The sequence below is a fragment of the Rhinoraja longicauda genome, chromosome 1, assembly GCF_053455715.1.
Source record: "Rhinoraja longicauda isolate Sanriku21f chromosome 1, sRhiLon1.1, whole genome shotgun sequence".
Taxonomy (NCBI): Eukaryota; Metazoa; Chordata; class Chondrichthyes; order Rajiformes; family Arhynchobatidae; genus Rhinoraja; species Rhinoraja longicauda.
Window position 1 is genome coordinate 104,355,261 of NC_135953.1, and position 17,228 is coordinate 104,372,488.

General features: G+C 43.8%; 1 protein-coding gene across 1 annotated transcript in view; it reads left to right on the plus strand.

Annotated features, from left to right (window-relative positions):
* nrg1 (neuregulin 1) overlaps positions 1 to 17,228 on the plus strand; it is a 402,338-nt gene that overhangs the window by 226,927 nt on the left and 158,183 nt on the right. The window contains exon 3 of the mRNA XM_078403811.1: positions 11,544 to 11,724. Coding sequence (XP_078259937.1) covers positions 11,544 to 11,724 — 181 coding nt within the window. The remainder of the gene's footprint in view (positions 1 to 11,543; positions 11,725 to 17,228) is intronic.

Here is a 17,228-nt window from a genome sequence, read left to right on the forward strand (position 1 = left end):
AAAGTTTCATCAAACCGTGCAATGTTGACATGTAGCTGCTACCGCGGCTCGGTGATGCGTTGGTAGAGTTGCTGCCTTGCAGCGCCAGAGACCGGAGTTCGATCCTGACTATGCTTGCTGTCTGTACGGAGTTTGTACGTTCTCTTCGTGACCACATGCGTTTTCTCCAGCAGCTCTGGTTCATCCCACATTCCAAAGACGTACAGGTTTGTAGGTTAATTGGCTTCGGTAAAAATTGTAAATTGTCCCTAGTGTGTAGGATAGTGCTAGTATGCAGGGATTGCTGATTGGCACAGACTCAGTGGGCCAAAGGGCCTGCTTCTGTGCTGTTTCTCACAACTAAAAATAAACACAAAAGTTACAGTGGCTGGTTTAAAAGAAGTTTCAAGAAATGAATGGTTTTCGTTTTAAGTAATAGATTAGATTGGTGGCCTTGGGGTATCTCAAGTCATTAGTCTGCCCCCTCCAGCCCAGGTCTATTCAGCAAGTCAAGTGGCCCTTGACAAATGCACCTAAATTAAGTCTTCCAATTGGGGAAGCAAAACGGGAACATGCAGCATCTCGTGGACAGGTTGTTATCTGGCACAGGTCAAAGGGCACAAAGCACAGCTGTTAAAATGAACAAAAACTTCACCAGGGAAAGGACAAGTGAAATGAGTTAAGCAATCTAGAATCAGCATGCACATACTTTACCCCAAGTAGGACATTATTTTAAAAAATCATTTTGCAGGATGTGGATTGAGCTGGCAAAGTCAGTTTGTATTATTCTTCCTCAATGCAATTTCAGACTCAAATACTTGCTACCAGTCAGTAGACACATGTAGAAATAAAAAGGAACTGCAGATGCTAGTTTATACAAAAGTTAGACACAAAATGCTGAAGTAACTCAGTGGCTCAGGCAGCATCTCTGGAGAAGATGGATGGGTGACGTTTCGGATTGTGACCCTTCTTCATTCGCACAGGCCTAACTGGGTGACAATGTGAGAATTTTTTCCTCTGATGAACATTGATGAATCAGATTGATTTTTAACAAAACCGAGTAGTTTCATGGTGGTCATTGCTAAGACAAGTTGTTAGCGATTCCAGATAATTGACTGAAGTTAAGTTCCACAACTGGCATGGAGGGATTTCTGCGGTCAGGGTCTCTGGCATCTAGGTTACTGGTCAAGCACCCTATTTGCTAGAGTCCTAGAGTCATACAGCATGGAAACAGTCTCTTTGCCCAACTTGCCCAGACCGACCAACATGTACCCATCTACACTGGTCCCATATGCCTGCGTTTGGCCCATATCCCTCTGAACCTGGCCTATCCATTTCCCGGCCTAAATGCTCATTAAATGTTGCAATAGTCTCTGCCTCAATTAGCTCCTCTGGCAGCTCCTTCCATTCATCCATCACCTTTTGTGTGAAAAAGTAGCCCTCTGGTTCCTATTAAATCTGCTCCTCTCTGCTGCTTTTTTTCACAACCGACTACCAACAAATGAAAGAGATGACACTTCACTTGAAATATAAGGTAGCATATCTGCAAGTTTGCTTGCAGGCACTTTGTACCATCTGACACCTGTGGCTGTACACCGACCGCTCAGTCCCAGCTCAGCCTTGTCTTGGAAACGATGTACTGAAGGGGTCAAAACACAGTTTGATTATAAGCAGAAGTGCCTCACTGAGTGTTAATCTCTGTCAACTTTCCTTTATATTTTTGCCTGGTGACTGTTTGCAGCTATAATCAATGACCCGGTCCACAGCCAAGAGCCAAGCACTTGTCTGAATCTCGTTGTCAAGGTCAGCAGACTTCCTCATGTAGAATGAATGGGCGGAAAATGTGGCCTGCTGTGCACAATTGCAAAAAGTTCCCCAAATTATTTACCTTGGCAAAACCGGTCATTCATCCCTGTTGTACTGAGAGGCTTATCTGTGGTTCAAAATGGTATCCGGCCACGTGTCTGAATGTCCACTGTTTCTCTTGGCCCTGAGAGGAGGGTCTGGAGATGACCGGCAGTTGGTTTATTGAGAGGCAAAATGAAGACATTTTCAATTGTCTTCAGTTTGCAAATACATGCCATTCTCATGCCATTCAGCATCAGCAAGCACTGCACTAATAATATTGACAAAAATGTATGCGTACATATACACTGTGCAATTGCTCTTTTACGACCAAAGTGTTTCGCAAACATTATTAACCTCAATGGTTTGAATGTTTTTTTTCATCCACTCACAGAATGTGGATGTCACTGGCAGGACCAGTGTAAATTGTCCATCCTAAGTTGCCCATGAACTGAAAATTGTGCCAATCGGGTTAAGAATGAGTCATGAGTGTTTTATTGTCCCAAACAGAACAATGAAATGCTTACTTGCAGCAGCACACCAGTATATGTAAACATAGTACTCTGTAAATAATATATTAAATGAAAAACTATATATATATATATATACACACACACATGACATACATACACATGTATGTGTACATATACACATATAGCTATATATATGTGTGTGTGTATATTTTATATACATGCACACATAAAACAAACAAATAAACAATAATAGTGTAAAGAGACAAAACCAATGCCCCCACATCTATGTAGTTCTAGCTTATTTGGAGGTTGTAGTGTTTAATAGCCTTTGGCTGTAAGGAAGCAGCTGTTCTTGAACTTGGACATTACAGTTTTCAAACCCCATTGTTATGAGCCTGGAGTCACAGTTGAGCCACACTAGGTGATGTTGGCACAATTTCAGCCGCATTAGGTGATGTTGCACAATTTCTTTCTCCAGGACACTTCTGAACAGAATACTTTTACAACCTGACAGCTAGTTTCACTATCGCATTCACTGATACTAGCTTTTCATTCTAAATGTATTTAATCACTTGTAGATAAATTTCCCAGCTGCTGCAGAGGGTGTGGAGTGAGGCAAAATGGAATCATGTCCCTGATGTCAGAGTTTTATACACAAATCCTGAGTCTTTATTGTTGTACTTCGTGGTCCGGTACCTGTTGTACCTTTAGTGACTCTGGAAGGACCACAAGTACACTTGTGTAAAAGGTTACATTGCTGGAGCTCAACTCCAGGCTGTTTATTCCGTGGCCACCTGCATCCAGAGTGACCGCCTAATCACACCAATCACTTATATACACAGGCATACAAAGTAGTCCTTGGATACACAAAGTAGTCCCAGCAATATCACAACATCCCCCTTGTCTTATATATTACAACATCCCCCTTGTCTTATATTAAATTGTTTTCTTTACCATTCGAGGGCTAAAATATATTTAACAAACAAAACCAAAACACCATTGCTTTTTGCAAACAAAACCAATAACACAACTAAACACAATTAAACACAATTGCTTTTTTTCGCTATCATGGTGGTCACTCCTCTGCGGAATTTCACTCATCGCCGGGTGGTCACTCATCTCCGGGTGGTCACTCATCTCCGGGTGGTCACTCATTCCGGGTGGTCACTCATCTCCGGGTGGTCACTCATTCCGTGTGGTCACTCCACAGATATATACATTTATACAAAAGCATCAAATATAATACATTACGCTTTCATTACACAGATCACTACACAGGTCATTAAACACAAAATATTCATTTTGTTCCATATCTTCCCCTCAAGAAGACGTGCTGTGTAGATCAAATGTAGTGTAGGCTCTAGATGCTCCACCACCATGATTTGCCTGCCACTGCTGGGCTCCCACTGCTGGGCTCCCACTACTGGGTTGGCACTGCTGGGCTCCCACTGCTGGGCTGGCACTGCTGGGCTCCCACTGCTGGGCTGGCACTGCTGGGCTCCCACTGCTGGGTTGGCACTGCTGGGCTCTCACTGCTGGGCTCTCACTGCTGGGCTCTCACTGCTGGGCTCTCACTGCTGGGCTGGCACTGCTGGGCTGGCACTGCTGGGCTGGCACTGCTGGGCTGGCACTGCTGGGCTCCCACTGCTGGGCTCCCACTGCTGGGCTCTCACTGCTAGGCTCTCACTGCTGGGCTGGCACTGCTGGGCTCCCACTGCTGGGCTCTCACTGCTGGGCTCTCACTGCTGGGCTCCCACTGCTGGGCTGGCATGGCTGGGCTGGCACTGCTGGGCTCCCACTGCTGGGCTGGCACTACTGTAATCGCGGTGCGCTGGCCCCGCCCACAAGTGCTCCCCGGCAGCTGCCGTTCAACTTTTCGAACGCGCTGCCGCTGGCCCCTCCCACAGGTGCTCCCCGGCTCCGCCCACAGGTGCTCCCGGCAGCTGCCGCTCAAATTCGAACGCGCTGCCGCTGCCTTGGACCCAAGGCCGTCCCGATTCTACGGTCGACGCGCCTGGGTAAGTACACAGTGTCTCGGCCTTACCGGCCGTTACACCTCCGCGGGTGGTCGGTCCCTCCGGTCGCCGACCCCCTCCGGTCGCCGCACACCTCCGTAGGTGTCGGTCTCCTCCGGGGCTCTCCCGGTTGCCACACACCTCCGTGGGTGTCGGTCTCCTCCAGGGCTCTCCCGGTCGCCGCACACCTCCATGGGTGTCAGCCTCCCCCGGTCGCCGCACACCTCCGTGGGTGTCGGTCTTACCGGTCGCCGCACACCTCCGTGGGTGTCGGTCTTCCCCGGTCACCGCACACCTCCGTGGGTGTCGGATCTCCCGGTCTTTCCGGTCACCGCACACCTCCGTGGGTGTCGGCTCTCCCGGTCGCCGCACACCTCCGTGGGTGTCAGCCTCCCCCGGGGCTCTCCCGGTCGCCGCACACCTCCATGGGTGTCGGTCTTCCCCGGTCACCGCACACCTCCGTGGGTGTCGGGTCTCCCGGTCTCCTACAGTTGCCGCACACCTCCATGGGTGTCGGTCTTCCCCGGTCACCGCACACCTCCGTGGGTGTCGGGTCTCCCGGTCTCCTACAGTTGCCGCACACCTCCATGGGTTTCGGTCTTCCCCGGTCACCGCACATCTCCATGTGTGTCGGGTCTCCCGGTCTTCCCCGGTCACCGCACATCTCCGTGTGTGTCGGGTCTCCCGGTCTTCCCCGGTCACCGCACATCTCCGTGTGTGTCGGATCTCCCGGTCTTCCCCGGTCACCGCACATCTCCGTGTGTGTCGGCTCTCCCGGTCTCTCCCCCGCGAAGCAGTCGCAGGCTTCTAATCACGGGCCTACACAGGTGCTGGGGCGCGACGTGGGCCTACACGCACCGCCCTCAGCAGCTTGCAGCATCATGTCGGCAACTCGGCGCCGACTACTGAGCAGGTAACTATACCAACTCACACTGGCCCTGTCGGGATGCACTCCAAACGTCCCGTACCGAGCTGGAAACTTCTTTTGTTTTGTTTCCCTTCAGGGCTTTTTTTTTCTTCTTTTTTTTCTTCTCCAGGTGGTCACTCTTCTTTTTAACCTTTTCTGCTCGGGCATGCTTCATTCTCTCCCTAGGCGAAACACCAAGCCGCTGCCACCATGTTGTTCTTCGTGGTCCGGTACCTGTTGTACCTTTAGTGACTCTGGAAGGACCGCAAGTACACTTGTGTAAAAGGTTACATTGCTGGAGCTCAACTCCAGGCTGTTTATTCCGTGGCCACCTGCATCCAGAGTGACCGCCTAATCACACCCATCACTTATATACACAGCCATACAAAGTAGTCCTTGGGTACACAAAGTAGTCCCAGCAATATCACAACATCCCCCTTGTCTTATATATTACAACATTTATCACCGCGTTACAGAAGCCTGAGTGACTCACTATCTGGGTGTTGAAAGGTCAATTATATATTTTTTAATGTTTGGTTGTTTGTTTTCTTGACCTTATCAAAAGGATGTGCTTGTTGAGGAGCAGGAGGAACCTTTTCAAGGGTGTTTTACCCGGTTATGTAAATGCACTGACTCTTTACCCTTTAACGATGTTTATTAACAATGGATAAAATACCTGATGGGCTTCTGATCAAACTCTCAGCATCTTTGCCATCATGGCCTCCCATTTTCCTATCCTGGAAAATAAATATTGTTGACAGAGAGAGGTACAAGACACTGCAGATTTTGCAATCTTGAGCATAAAAACCAAAATGATGGAGGAACTCAGCGGGCCAGGTAGCGTCTGTGGAAGGGAATGGACAGGCAACATTTTTGGTCAGGATCCTTCCTCGCACTGAAACAGGGTAATTATTATTGTATTCTTCAGTTTAATGGCTTGGTGATTATGCATCCACCGGTACTTGACAGTATTGGGACAAGTGCAAATGAGTTACAAGGTAATCCAATGTGACTGAGTATGGCATTTCTCTGCGATGCTTGCTAAGTTTTTCATCTTTTTGCCCACTCTTTTCATTGCAGTTCCCTTAATGTAAGGAGCTGTATGTATTCATTGACTTTACAGTGAAATAATTTGCACTCCTTGTACGCTCGGGTCACTCCACAGCCCGTTAATTGCTTCCGTGGTGCAGTGGCTACTGTAGGGAGAGCTGAAAGCACCACATGATCCCACCAAAGCAATATGGTGAGGGGGCAAGACTTTTACTGGTCTCAAAAGATGATGTTGACCAGAGCTTTTTCAGCTGCTCCAGATCGAACTTTGGGCTTAAGCCACAGAGCCAGCCACAATTGTATTCGATGCTACAGCAAATTAAAGAGCTTGCAGAAGTTACTTCAACTAAACAGTGGACCACTTAACCTCCACCAGAGCAGGTGGATGGGGATCACCTAACATTGCATTAAAATTACATTTCTGTTGTGCCCCTCTAAAATCCTGGCCTGGATTTTCAAGTCTTGGCACAATCCTTGACCTCATGATCTAACTCTGAGCTGAGAGTGATGCCTTGAATCAGTAAAACATGGTACTTTAATGTAGGCAGTTCTTCCATAGCGCAAAACTGTATTTGTGCTCCAAAGAAATCTCACATTATAGAAAATCACGATATAAAACCAATTGTGGCAATGGGAAAAGTTTTTTTTTGTGGCCAGATCCTAAAGGATTTTTAAAAATAAATGCGTTTTAATAGCGATGAGTTGTTTTTTTTGTTACTGGAAGCTAAAACTACCAAAGGCTGTATGGGCCATTATTTAATGGAGCATCATTGCACAAGTGTCAATAGAAGCAATCACATTTCCAATGGCCACATGCAGTGAAACTGACAATGTTTCTTAAGAAACAATGGTGTCTGATTACTCCTGGGAGGTTACAAGGAAAGAGGTTTTTCTTCCAACACTGATTTTTTTTCCTTTCCAGATGGCCTTTCTCTGCCTGTCAATTTCTGAAATAACTTTTAACTGGTTGGTTCTCTAATTCCCCATAGAAATTGCATTATAACCAATTCAGTCCATGCAATGCAGGCTTGATGGTAATCCTGTATAGTCTTTCTGCTGACTGGATAGTGCACAACAAAAAACTTTTCACTGTACCTCTGTACACATGACAGTAAACTAAACTAAACCAAAGCCCCTAGAGCTGGAACTGAAATGTCTGCAGACTGGATGACAGAGTTGATGTACCTCCACTGCCCACTCCCCTACCAGTAGGATACTGCCCTACATTACCTTGATGGCAACCTCACGTTTACACCTTGGATTCTGAACTCCACAATGAGTGAAATCTGTTTCATTATGCATGGTGCAATTATTTCAATTATCTTTTAATTTCCATTTATAATTCCGACACGTAGAAAATGAATGGTAATGTGACACTTGGCAACTAACACACTACTGCAATTTCATATATGACCCTTTGTCCAGGCACAACTCTCTCAATAATCTTTGCTAATTTTATGACACAGTTTGCATGCTGATGTAACCCCTGATTTTAAAAGGGTTCCTGCTCTCACGTTAACTCTGCACATCTGATGCATCTTCAACAGCTGAGAAGGTGGGGTGAGATAGATTGGTCAGAGATAATATTGTTGATAGAATTAGACCAAATGGATTGATGGGGGGCAGTGAAGCTAGGAGATATATGTACGTCCAGAACCATGCATACCCCAACTTATCCCAACCAGCAACCAAGATCATCCATCATAGTCTATCATCTACTGGCTCCATATTGCAATATGTTTGAAGGTATGTAGTGGACAATATATGTGCATGTATACACACACACTCACAGACACACACACACACACACACACACCTTGGCCCGCACATCTTCACCTGAAAGCTATGTCCTCAGGTCCTTGACCATTCCACCCTGGGGAAAAAAGATTCTGACTGTCTATCCTGAAGTCAGAATATTCCTGCTCCAGGGGGGAAAAAAAGACAAGCACTGTCATAATAGATACAAGGAATTGCCGATGCTAGTTTACAAACTAAGATTCAAAGTACTGGAATAATTTAGCAGATTAGGCAGCATCTCTGGAAAACATGGAATGGTAACATTTTGGTTTGGGACCCTTCTTCAGACTGAGTGTGGGGGGTGGGGGAGGGGGTTAGAAAGTTGGGTCAAAGCAAAATTTGGTGATATGTATACAGATGACATTTATTTTGATAGGCAGATGGTTGGACAAAGGCCAGCGATGAAAAGCCGAAAGGTGTGAGATAAGGATAGAAGAGGTATGAAAAGTGGTGCCAGATAAAGGAATATAGGTAGAATTAGTCACATTTCAATATTTCATTCAAAGGATTGCAAGTCTGAGAATACAACGATCTCTCAGTACTGTACTGGAGTGTTTTCCATAAATATATGTTCAATTTGGGTTGTGGGGTATTTCTTGAAGACTGCCTCCGAACAAAAAATGGAGATAAAAAAGGAATTGTTTCACTGTTCTGGACAAAATAATGCACAAGGACAAGAAAGGTAGAAAAGTCAAGGGAGAGAGTTAATATGAGGACTGGTATCAGAACATTTTTAGAAGTAGAAACTAGGTAGATATTCCTATTTGGAATGATTAGGCAGAGGAGCAAAGCAAAATGTTTTGCTTTCACAAATACACGTATATTTATAAAGTTAAAGAACATAAAAATACCCAAGGCACTTCAAAGGAATACTATCTTAGAATTTGATACCATTTAATTTATCAGTGATGGTGGACAAAGTTGGGTCAAGGAAGTAGATTTGAAAATGTGTCAAAATAGGAAATAGGGTGAGAAAGGTGGAGAGTTTTTTTTAGGGAATTCCAGAGTTTGGTGGCTTGGCAATAAATACTTGGCTGTCAATACTAATGCCATTAAAAGTGGGGATTATTAGGAAGCAAGGACTGAAGGAATGCCAAGATTGCAGATGATTTTTGGGCTGGATGATGCTTTGGAGATGGAACCATCAGAGGGAAGGGAGGTGTAACTGAAATGGACACTCAAACTGAAATAGACTCTAATGCCAAAATAGATGCTAATGCCTTGGAGAGAAAACCAGAAAGAGCATTTGGGATTATGTCTTGATGTTCTCAAAGCACTTTCTGTATCCTCGGATTTAATTCACCCTGATGGTACTGCTGGACTCGAGCCATTTTGAACACTTTCCAAGATGTCTGATCTTTTTAAAGAAAAAATCTGAAAAATGTGTTATTTGAACATTTTTGGAACAATTGAATTTAAATGAGCTGTATCCTTTGGTGCCGTTTGTTTGACCCGATCATTAATGAGGTAATGAGGAGTGTTCAGGATATTATTGCACAGATGTTACGGGAGCTCGTGGCAGCTGTGACAATAATGAGGATGATGCATATAATTGGCTTCCAGGTGTCTTCATAATCAAAGTAATTAATGAAAGTTGTGCTTTGCCTCTTGGAAGCCTCTAAACATTGACTTCATCGAAACTCAGACAAATGTAATTTGCTGCAATCTTCTTCCAAAATGCTTTAATTTTGGTCTTTTCATGGCGGAGCTCCAAACACATTGTGCCTATTCACATTGTCTTTTATAAATTATTAACGTTCAAATTCAAAAAGATCTTTGTCAAAAATGCATGGGTTGCAAAGGACAAATAGAACTTGAACTGACCAGCCACCACCCTGTACACCAATACCATCCTACTACATGCTAGGGCCAATTTACAATTTACCGAAGCCAATTAATCTACAAAACTGTACGTCTTTGGAATGTGGGAGGAAACCGGATCACCCGGGGGAAAACCCCGCAGGTCATGGGGAGAATGTACAGATAGCACCCTCAGTCAGGATCGAACCCGGGTCCCTGGAGCTGTAAGGCTGCAACTCTACTGCTGCGCCATTGAGCATTATTTTCTGCCTGTAAATCTAGCACCGTATTTTCTGAATTCCGTATATTTCCCTTTTACTCCACCCATTGTACTTGCATTTGATCCGGTTGTATTTATGTATAGTATTATCTCATTAGATTGGATGGCATGCAAAAACAAATCTTATCACTGTACTTCAGTACACTTGAGAATTATAAACCTAAACCTAATAAATGAAAGCTTGTCTAAATATGGGTGGCCACCTCATTACGAGGAGCAGAGCCAGCTAGCTGTGCTATTTATAGCTGGCATAAAACAGAGGAGCCAGATAGAAGTGCCTTTGTTCAGCAACCTCTGAGTGTCTCCAGACTTGATGGTGAGTCCAGGGCTGGATCTCATCATATTATGGACCAATGTCTTTTTCCAATTGTGTCGTCAATAATGAGAATCCATGTGTTTGACAGTTCCTGCCTTGCACAATGTCACGTGAAGTGCCGATGAAAGGAACCGCCACCAATGTGTTATGTCCCTTTAAATGTGTTATCTTGAAACATCTTAAAAGCAATGCAAGCCCTTGTCTCTCCGCTCCTTTGATCTTTTTATATCTGTACATGCATTCCACACCTGTCTTGACATTTGGACTTTAGTGAGAGTGAAGTTGTTTTGAACAGGAGCAAAAATCTGTGTCGACAAATTAGACCTCTGATGAAATCAGTGTAAAGGAAGATAAGATGGAGTGTAAAACATGCAGGCAATTCACCGGTCCATTCAAACCCTGGGGTTTCAGGGCAAATTAAAACCCCATGGTTGATACTGAGATTTCCTAATCAATGGATATGAGAAAACTTTCTTCAAACAACAAGAAATTCAGATACTGTAATTTAGTTCAGAGATACAGCGTGGAAACCAAGTCGGCGCTGACCAAGCTAACATTATCCTACACACACTAGGGACAATTTACAATCTTACCGGTTAATTAACCTACAAACCCGTATCCGGGAAAACAGACAAACTGCACAGACAGTACCCGTTGTCAGGATCAAACCCAGGTCTCTGGTGCTGTAAGGCTGCAACTCCACTGCTGTGCCACTGTGCTGCCCCAAATCTGGGTAATCTGGAGCAAAATTCAAACTGCTGGAGGAAGTGATGCTGAGTCTCAACCCAGAAATCAACATCCCTCTGCCTTCACGGATACTGCCTGACACACAGAGTTCCTCCAGCAGTTTATTTTTTTGCTTCCTTTCATGTGCTTTGCCTATTGATGTCAAGTGAAAAGACACAGCTAGAGGGAATATCCATGAGGAAGGCAGACTTAACCATTGGCCATGTAAGACTTCAGTCAGTTGAATATCATGTCTGTGAAAATCGAGATCCTTGTTTCATGTTAGCTGTGATTTGATTTTTTTTGGTCTTTTTTGAGACAGCTGGCTAAGTGGTAATCTTCTTTTCTCCTGCAGCTTCAGCTCCAAAGATAAAGCCACTGAAGAGTGATGTGGTGGTGAACGAGGGGAAGAAGCTCCAATTGAGATGTGAAGCAATTTCAGGATATTCACAGCTCACCTTCAAATGGTACAAGGATGGGAAAGAGCTGATTGTCAATAAAAAGTCCAAAGAAATCAGGATCAAAAAAAAGAAAAGGTATGTATTTGTGATGTTCCAGGGGTTCCTGTCAGTATACGAGGCATTTCGACCGACTTGCCTTTTTTTGACTGGTTACGTTGAACAATCTTCTCAGAATCTAAATACTCCGTGCTACACTTTACCTCCCGTTGATGCAGAGGTGTAGAGATTATGATCCTAAGTAATAATGTGCAAGATAACAGTAAACATGTCACAGTGACAAACTGAACTCGGTGAACATGCTTACTAGAAATGCCTCACGGTATAATAGTTACTGGAGTAATATCCTGTGACATTAACCACTCGCTGATCTAGGGATATGCGTTTTAGTCCCATTGTAATAGCTGAGCAACTTAAATTAAATTTTAAAAATAAATAAAGCCAAAAGATCAATAACGCCAAAACTAGAAATGTAGTTTTGGAAACAGTAACAATGAAATCAGTGGATTGTTAGAAACCCAATCTGCTTCAGTAACCCTAACCAAAATAAAGACACAAAGTGCTGGAGTAACTCATCAGGTCAGGCAGCATCTCTGGAGAACATGGATAGGTGATGTTTCGGACTGATTGTAATGGGGGAAGTTGAGAGAGAAGACGGATAGGACAAAGCATTGAGGAACCAGTGAGCAATGGTCTCACAGAACTCCCGTCAGAGAAAGGAGGAGAACTTCTTCAAAGTAGACATACCTTGAAGAGATTTTGCAGTGGAGCAGACAAAATTTAGAAACAAGGAAGTGCAGTTTATTTTACAAATTTGGGATTGATTAAGGCTCTTAAAGCTTTGAATGGTAACTTTGAATAATAGCATGCTCTTCTGAATGAATAATAATTCAACACAAAAAAACGCTCTATTTGCAAATATCCACCGTATAATACATGACCAAGAACCCAGCAATGAGAACAATAACTGCCTACATTTTTCTAGCACACGGATGACAGTGACAAATACAAAGATATTTCACAGGAATGCAATCGGACAAAATTTCACGTATCGGCTACTCGGGCAGTCAACCAAATGCTTGGATAGACTTTAAAGCAATTTTAAAGAGAGTGATCCATGCTCATCCATCATCTTAGTCCTTTCTCTCAATTTTAATTCAACAGCGGCAATTTAAAATCCTGCCTTATTGTCCTCCCAGCTTCACTAATGCTGCTGCTGGGGCTCGAAGCATAAATGCAACATTTATCAAACTTCCCCAGAGCATTGTTTTTCCTCTGAACCAAAGAATAACTTGCTCCATGTACTTTCTTCATGATTCCCTTTGAGTGGGAAATAAACCTGTAGGAGTTTTCTGTGGGCTTTACTGTTGACTAAGTGAGGGACTGCCTGTGCCTCATTCTTTGGCCCACCAAGTCTGTGCCGACCAGCGGTCTCCACACACTAACACTCTCCTACACACACTAGGGACAATTTACAATTTTACCAAAGCCAATGAACCTACAAACCTGTACATCTTTGGAGTGTGGGGGGAAACTGGAGCAGAAACTCGCGGGGAGAACGTACAAACTCTGCACAGACAGCACCCGTAATCAGGATCAAACCCGGCTCTGTGGCACTCAAAGACAACAACTCTACCGCTGCGCCACTCTTTTCTAACTGCCAGAGCTACCAAACCATCATGCTTTCCTAACTGCCAGAGGATGAACTAAATAGAATATTAGCTAAAATCAGAGGATACTAAAGACTTGATACTGTTGAATGGGCAGGAGTCACATATATACCAGACCAAATAGGAATGGTACATTAAGTGCTTTCCCCCCCCCCCAAGAATCCAGTAGTTTTGTGGGTCGTAATCACTGTAGATTAGTTTATTTTTAATTTGAGATCACTAAATGACATTAAGTTCCACATGCAGATTTGAACTTGAGTCTTTGCATTACTAATCTGGTAATGTGAACTCTGTACCACCTTTCTGAATATCAGTAGAAAGCAGGCAGTTAGTTTCATCTCGAGTGTGTCCAGTTTAGTTTAGTTTAGAGATACAGCTCAGAAACACTTCCTTCGGCCCACTGAGTCCGCGCCGAACAGCAAACCCCCGCACTAATGTTACCCTACACACAGTAGGGACAATTTACAATTTTACCAAGACAATTAGCCAACAAATCTGTATACCTCTGGAATGTGGGTGGAAAAATGAAGATCCCGGAGAAAACCCACGCTGGTCACAGGGAGAGTGTACAAACTGCGTATCGACAGCCCCTTTGGTCAGGATAAAACCCGAGTCTCTGACGCTGTAAGGTTGCAACTCTATTGCTGCACCACCGTGCCCCCCGGGTCATGGACATGCACAGCACAGAAATGGGCTCTTTATACCACCATATCCAAGTTAACTTTTTTGTCTATCTACAATACATGAATCCCCAGTTGGCTAAACTTGCTCTAGTTCTGATCTCAAATTATTTTATTGATCTAGGACCAGCTCCAATGCAATGCCTTGACCAAAAATGTCAACAACCCCTTTTGCCTCCACAGAAACTGCCTGACCTGTTGAGTTACTCGAGTAGTTTATTTTTTGCTCCAGATCCTAGCATCTACAGTCCCTTGTGTTCCCACTGTTTTCTTTTTGACACCCCACCTTTTACTAGTTAACATAGAATATGGAATAGTACAGAAACAGGTCCTTCGGCCCACAATATCTATGCCAACTGTGAACTAACGTTAAATTAAACAACAAAGAAAGACATGAAAAACTGGTGTAACTGAGCGGGTCAGGCAGCATCTCCGGATGTTTCAGGTTGGAACCTGGACTTGGGTTGGAGGCAGGCTGTAAATGGTGAAGGAGTAGAGGCTGGATAATCTGTCAGTTCTGGTAGTGTTGTTGTGTTGAAAAGGTTTAAGGAATCAGGAAAAATGCACAGGCGTCAGAAGAAGGGTTCCGACCGAAATGTCACCTATTGTTTTTCTCCAGAGATGATGCCCGACCCGCAAAGTTACTCGAACTGTAGTAATTGTTGTCTGTACGGAGCTTGTACGTTCTCCCTGCTCTGCTTTCCTCCCACACTCCAAAGACGTACAGGTTTGTAGGTTAATTGGCTTTAATAAAATTGTAAATTGTCCATAGTGTGTAAGATAGTGCTAGTAGTGTACGGGGTGATCGCTAGTCGACATGGACTCGGTGGGCCGAAGGGCCTGTTTCCGTGCTGCATCTCTAAAGTCTAAAATCAAGAAAAAATCAAGGGTGTAGAGGGATGGATCGTGTTTTTACCAACATGACGGGCGAGTATGCATAGATGAACAAAAGTACAGATCATTTGGTTAAATTAAAGTTGCAAGCAAAGGAAATACAGCATCTCTGGTGGTCTTTTGAACCCCAAGGTTATGCCAATGTCTTTGGCTCACTGAAGGCTAATTCATGGGTGGCCATCAGAGCAAACTTTCTTGGGTAATGTATTGTTGTAGTGCTATTGTCCTTACAACTTGAAAGTGGCTCATGACAAAGCTGAAAGGATATTAAATTGCAATGAAGACTAACAACACCAATTGGCTATTTTATATGCTTAATTTGAATTGCAGGAATATTGTCTACCTTTTATAAAAGGTCATTAATATTAGTGTGCTTTCTTTAAAGAAGAATTTGTCTAGCTATTGATTTTGGAATGTGCTTGTTTGAGCAGTGAATGCTGACATCATCACTACAGGGGCATCTGGGAGCAGTAGTTATTAGGCATTGCGAAACTTGATGAGATGTGAAGCTGATTTATTCTACACAATGCTGTCAATGAACAAATCGAAGGTCAATCATCTTTCTGTATTGTTCCAATTTTCCTTTATATAATTTGGTGTTTTAACTCGTACCCTCTCGAGTGGCTGTTTAGTTTAGTTTAGAGATACAGCGCGGAAACGGGCCCTTTGATCCACCGAGTCCGTGCCGACCAATGATCACCCCATACATTAAAACTATCGTACGCACTGGGGACAATTTTTACCAAAGCCAATTAACCTACAATCCTGTACGTCTTTGGAATGCGGAAAGAAGCCGGAGCACCCGGAGAAAACCCTCATGGTCACAGGGAGAACATACAAACTCCGTACAAACAGTACCCATAGTCAGGATCTGGATCTCTGGTGTTGCAAGGCAGCAACTCTACAGCTGCGCCTCCATGCTGTTTTTCATGACCAACGAAAACTAATGGAGAATTGGGTATTTAACTGTGGGAAGATGTGTTTTATTCGCAGGCAATATCCATACACCTGTTCTTCCTGCCAGCTATTACTGATTTGTGTGCATTTCATGGTGTTAGATGTGAAGATGGCTAGTGAGGCCAGTAACCCACAATTGCCTTTGAAAACAAAGTGGTGCCTACCACCTTGAACTACTGCAGTTATGGTTTGAACAGTTAAACATAGAACATAGAACAACAACAGGCTCTTTGACCCACTATGTCCATGCTAAACATGATGCCAAGACCAACTCTTATCTGCCTGCACATAATCCATATCCTTGCATACCCCGCATATCCATGTACCTATCCAAATGTCTCTTCAATTCCATTATCATAAATGCATCAACCACCACCCCTGGCAGTGCGTTCCAGGCACTCGACACCCTCTGTTTAAAATAAAATTGCCTCGCACATCTCCTTTTAAACTTTGCATCTCTCACCTTAAAGCTGTGCCCTCCAATATAAGATTTTTCCATCCTGGGAGAAATGGTAGACAGTCAGAACCTATCTATGCCTCTGATAATGTTATATACTTCTGTCAGGTCTCCCCCTCAATCTCCAACGTTCAAGTGTAAGCAATCCAACAGTTAGGAGGCTCAAAGTGACGAAGGAAGATTTGGGAAAGTTTGGAGATGCTTGCTCTGTGTATTGGAAGTGCAGAGAAGCCTGGTATAATTGGAAGCATCTCACAAACCACCCACCCACCCACCTCCTGCCCTTCCTATGGAAGTGTCTGCGGTTTCTGCATTGATCACATCAGAATCCACAAAACCAGAGGATAAGCAAGTCATGCTCAGTCCTGAGGGACTGACTCTGAAGTGTTAAGCATGATAATCTTGAATTAGCCACACACTCTGTCACGGCTCGACACTGACCAAGGATTAAACTTTGTCTAATTATGCGGTTGAATCTTAATGTGTGAGCCATGATTCAATCAAACGGTGAGGTTATAAGAATCAGCAGCCATAGATGATTTCAAAAGGGTATTATTTCTGCATGCTAAAAATAAGGGGTTTAATCAACGTTTTTCAAAGTGTTTCCCAAAGTGATTTATGTACAGTATGTTTGAGGTATTCTCACTATTGTTGTGCAGAAAGTGAACACTCGACCTGCAAACAAATCCCAACACACATTAATGTGATAACGGCCAAAATATAATTTATGGTGAGGGATAGATTTTTGCCTGGGCAGCAAGAAGGATCTGCGCTCTATGACTCTAATGTATCTTTACCAAAATGGAAAGCAAATCAGAATGTAGCCAAAAGGTAAATCCCTAAATGCAGTCAACAAAGATTTTTTTTAAACAAAGCATTAATGTTAATTTCAACAAAAGCATTAACCTCTTCCTTTGCCAGTTT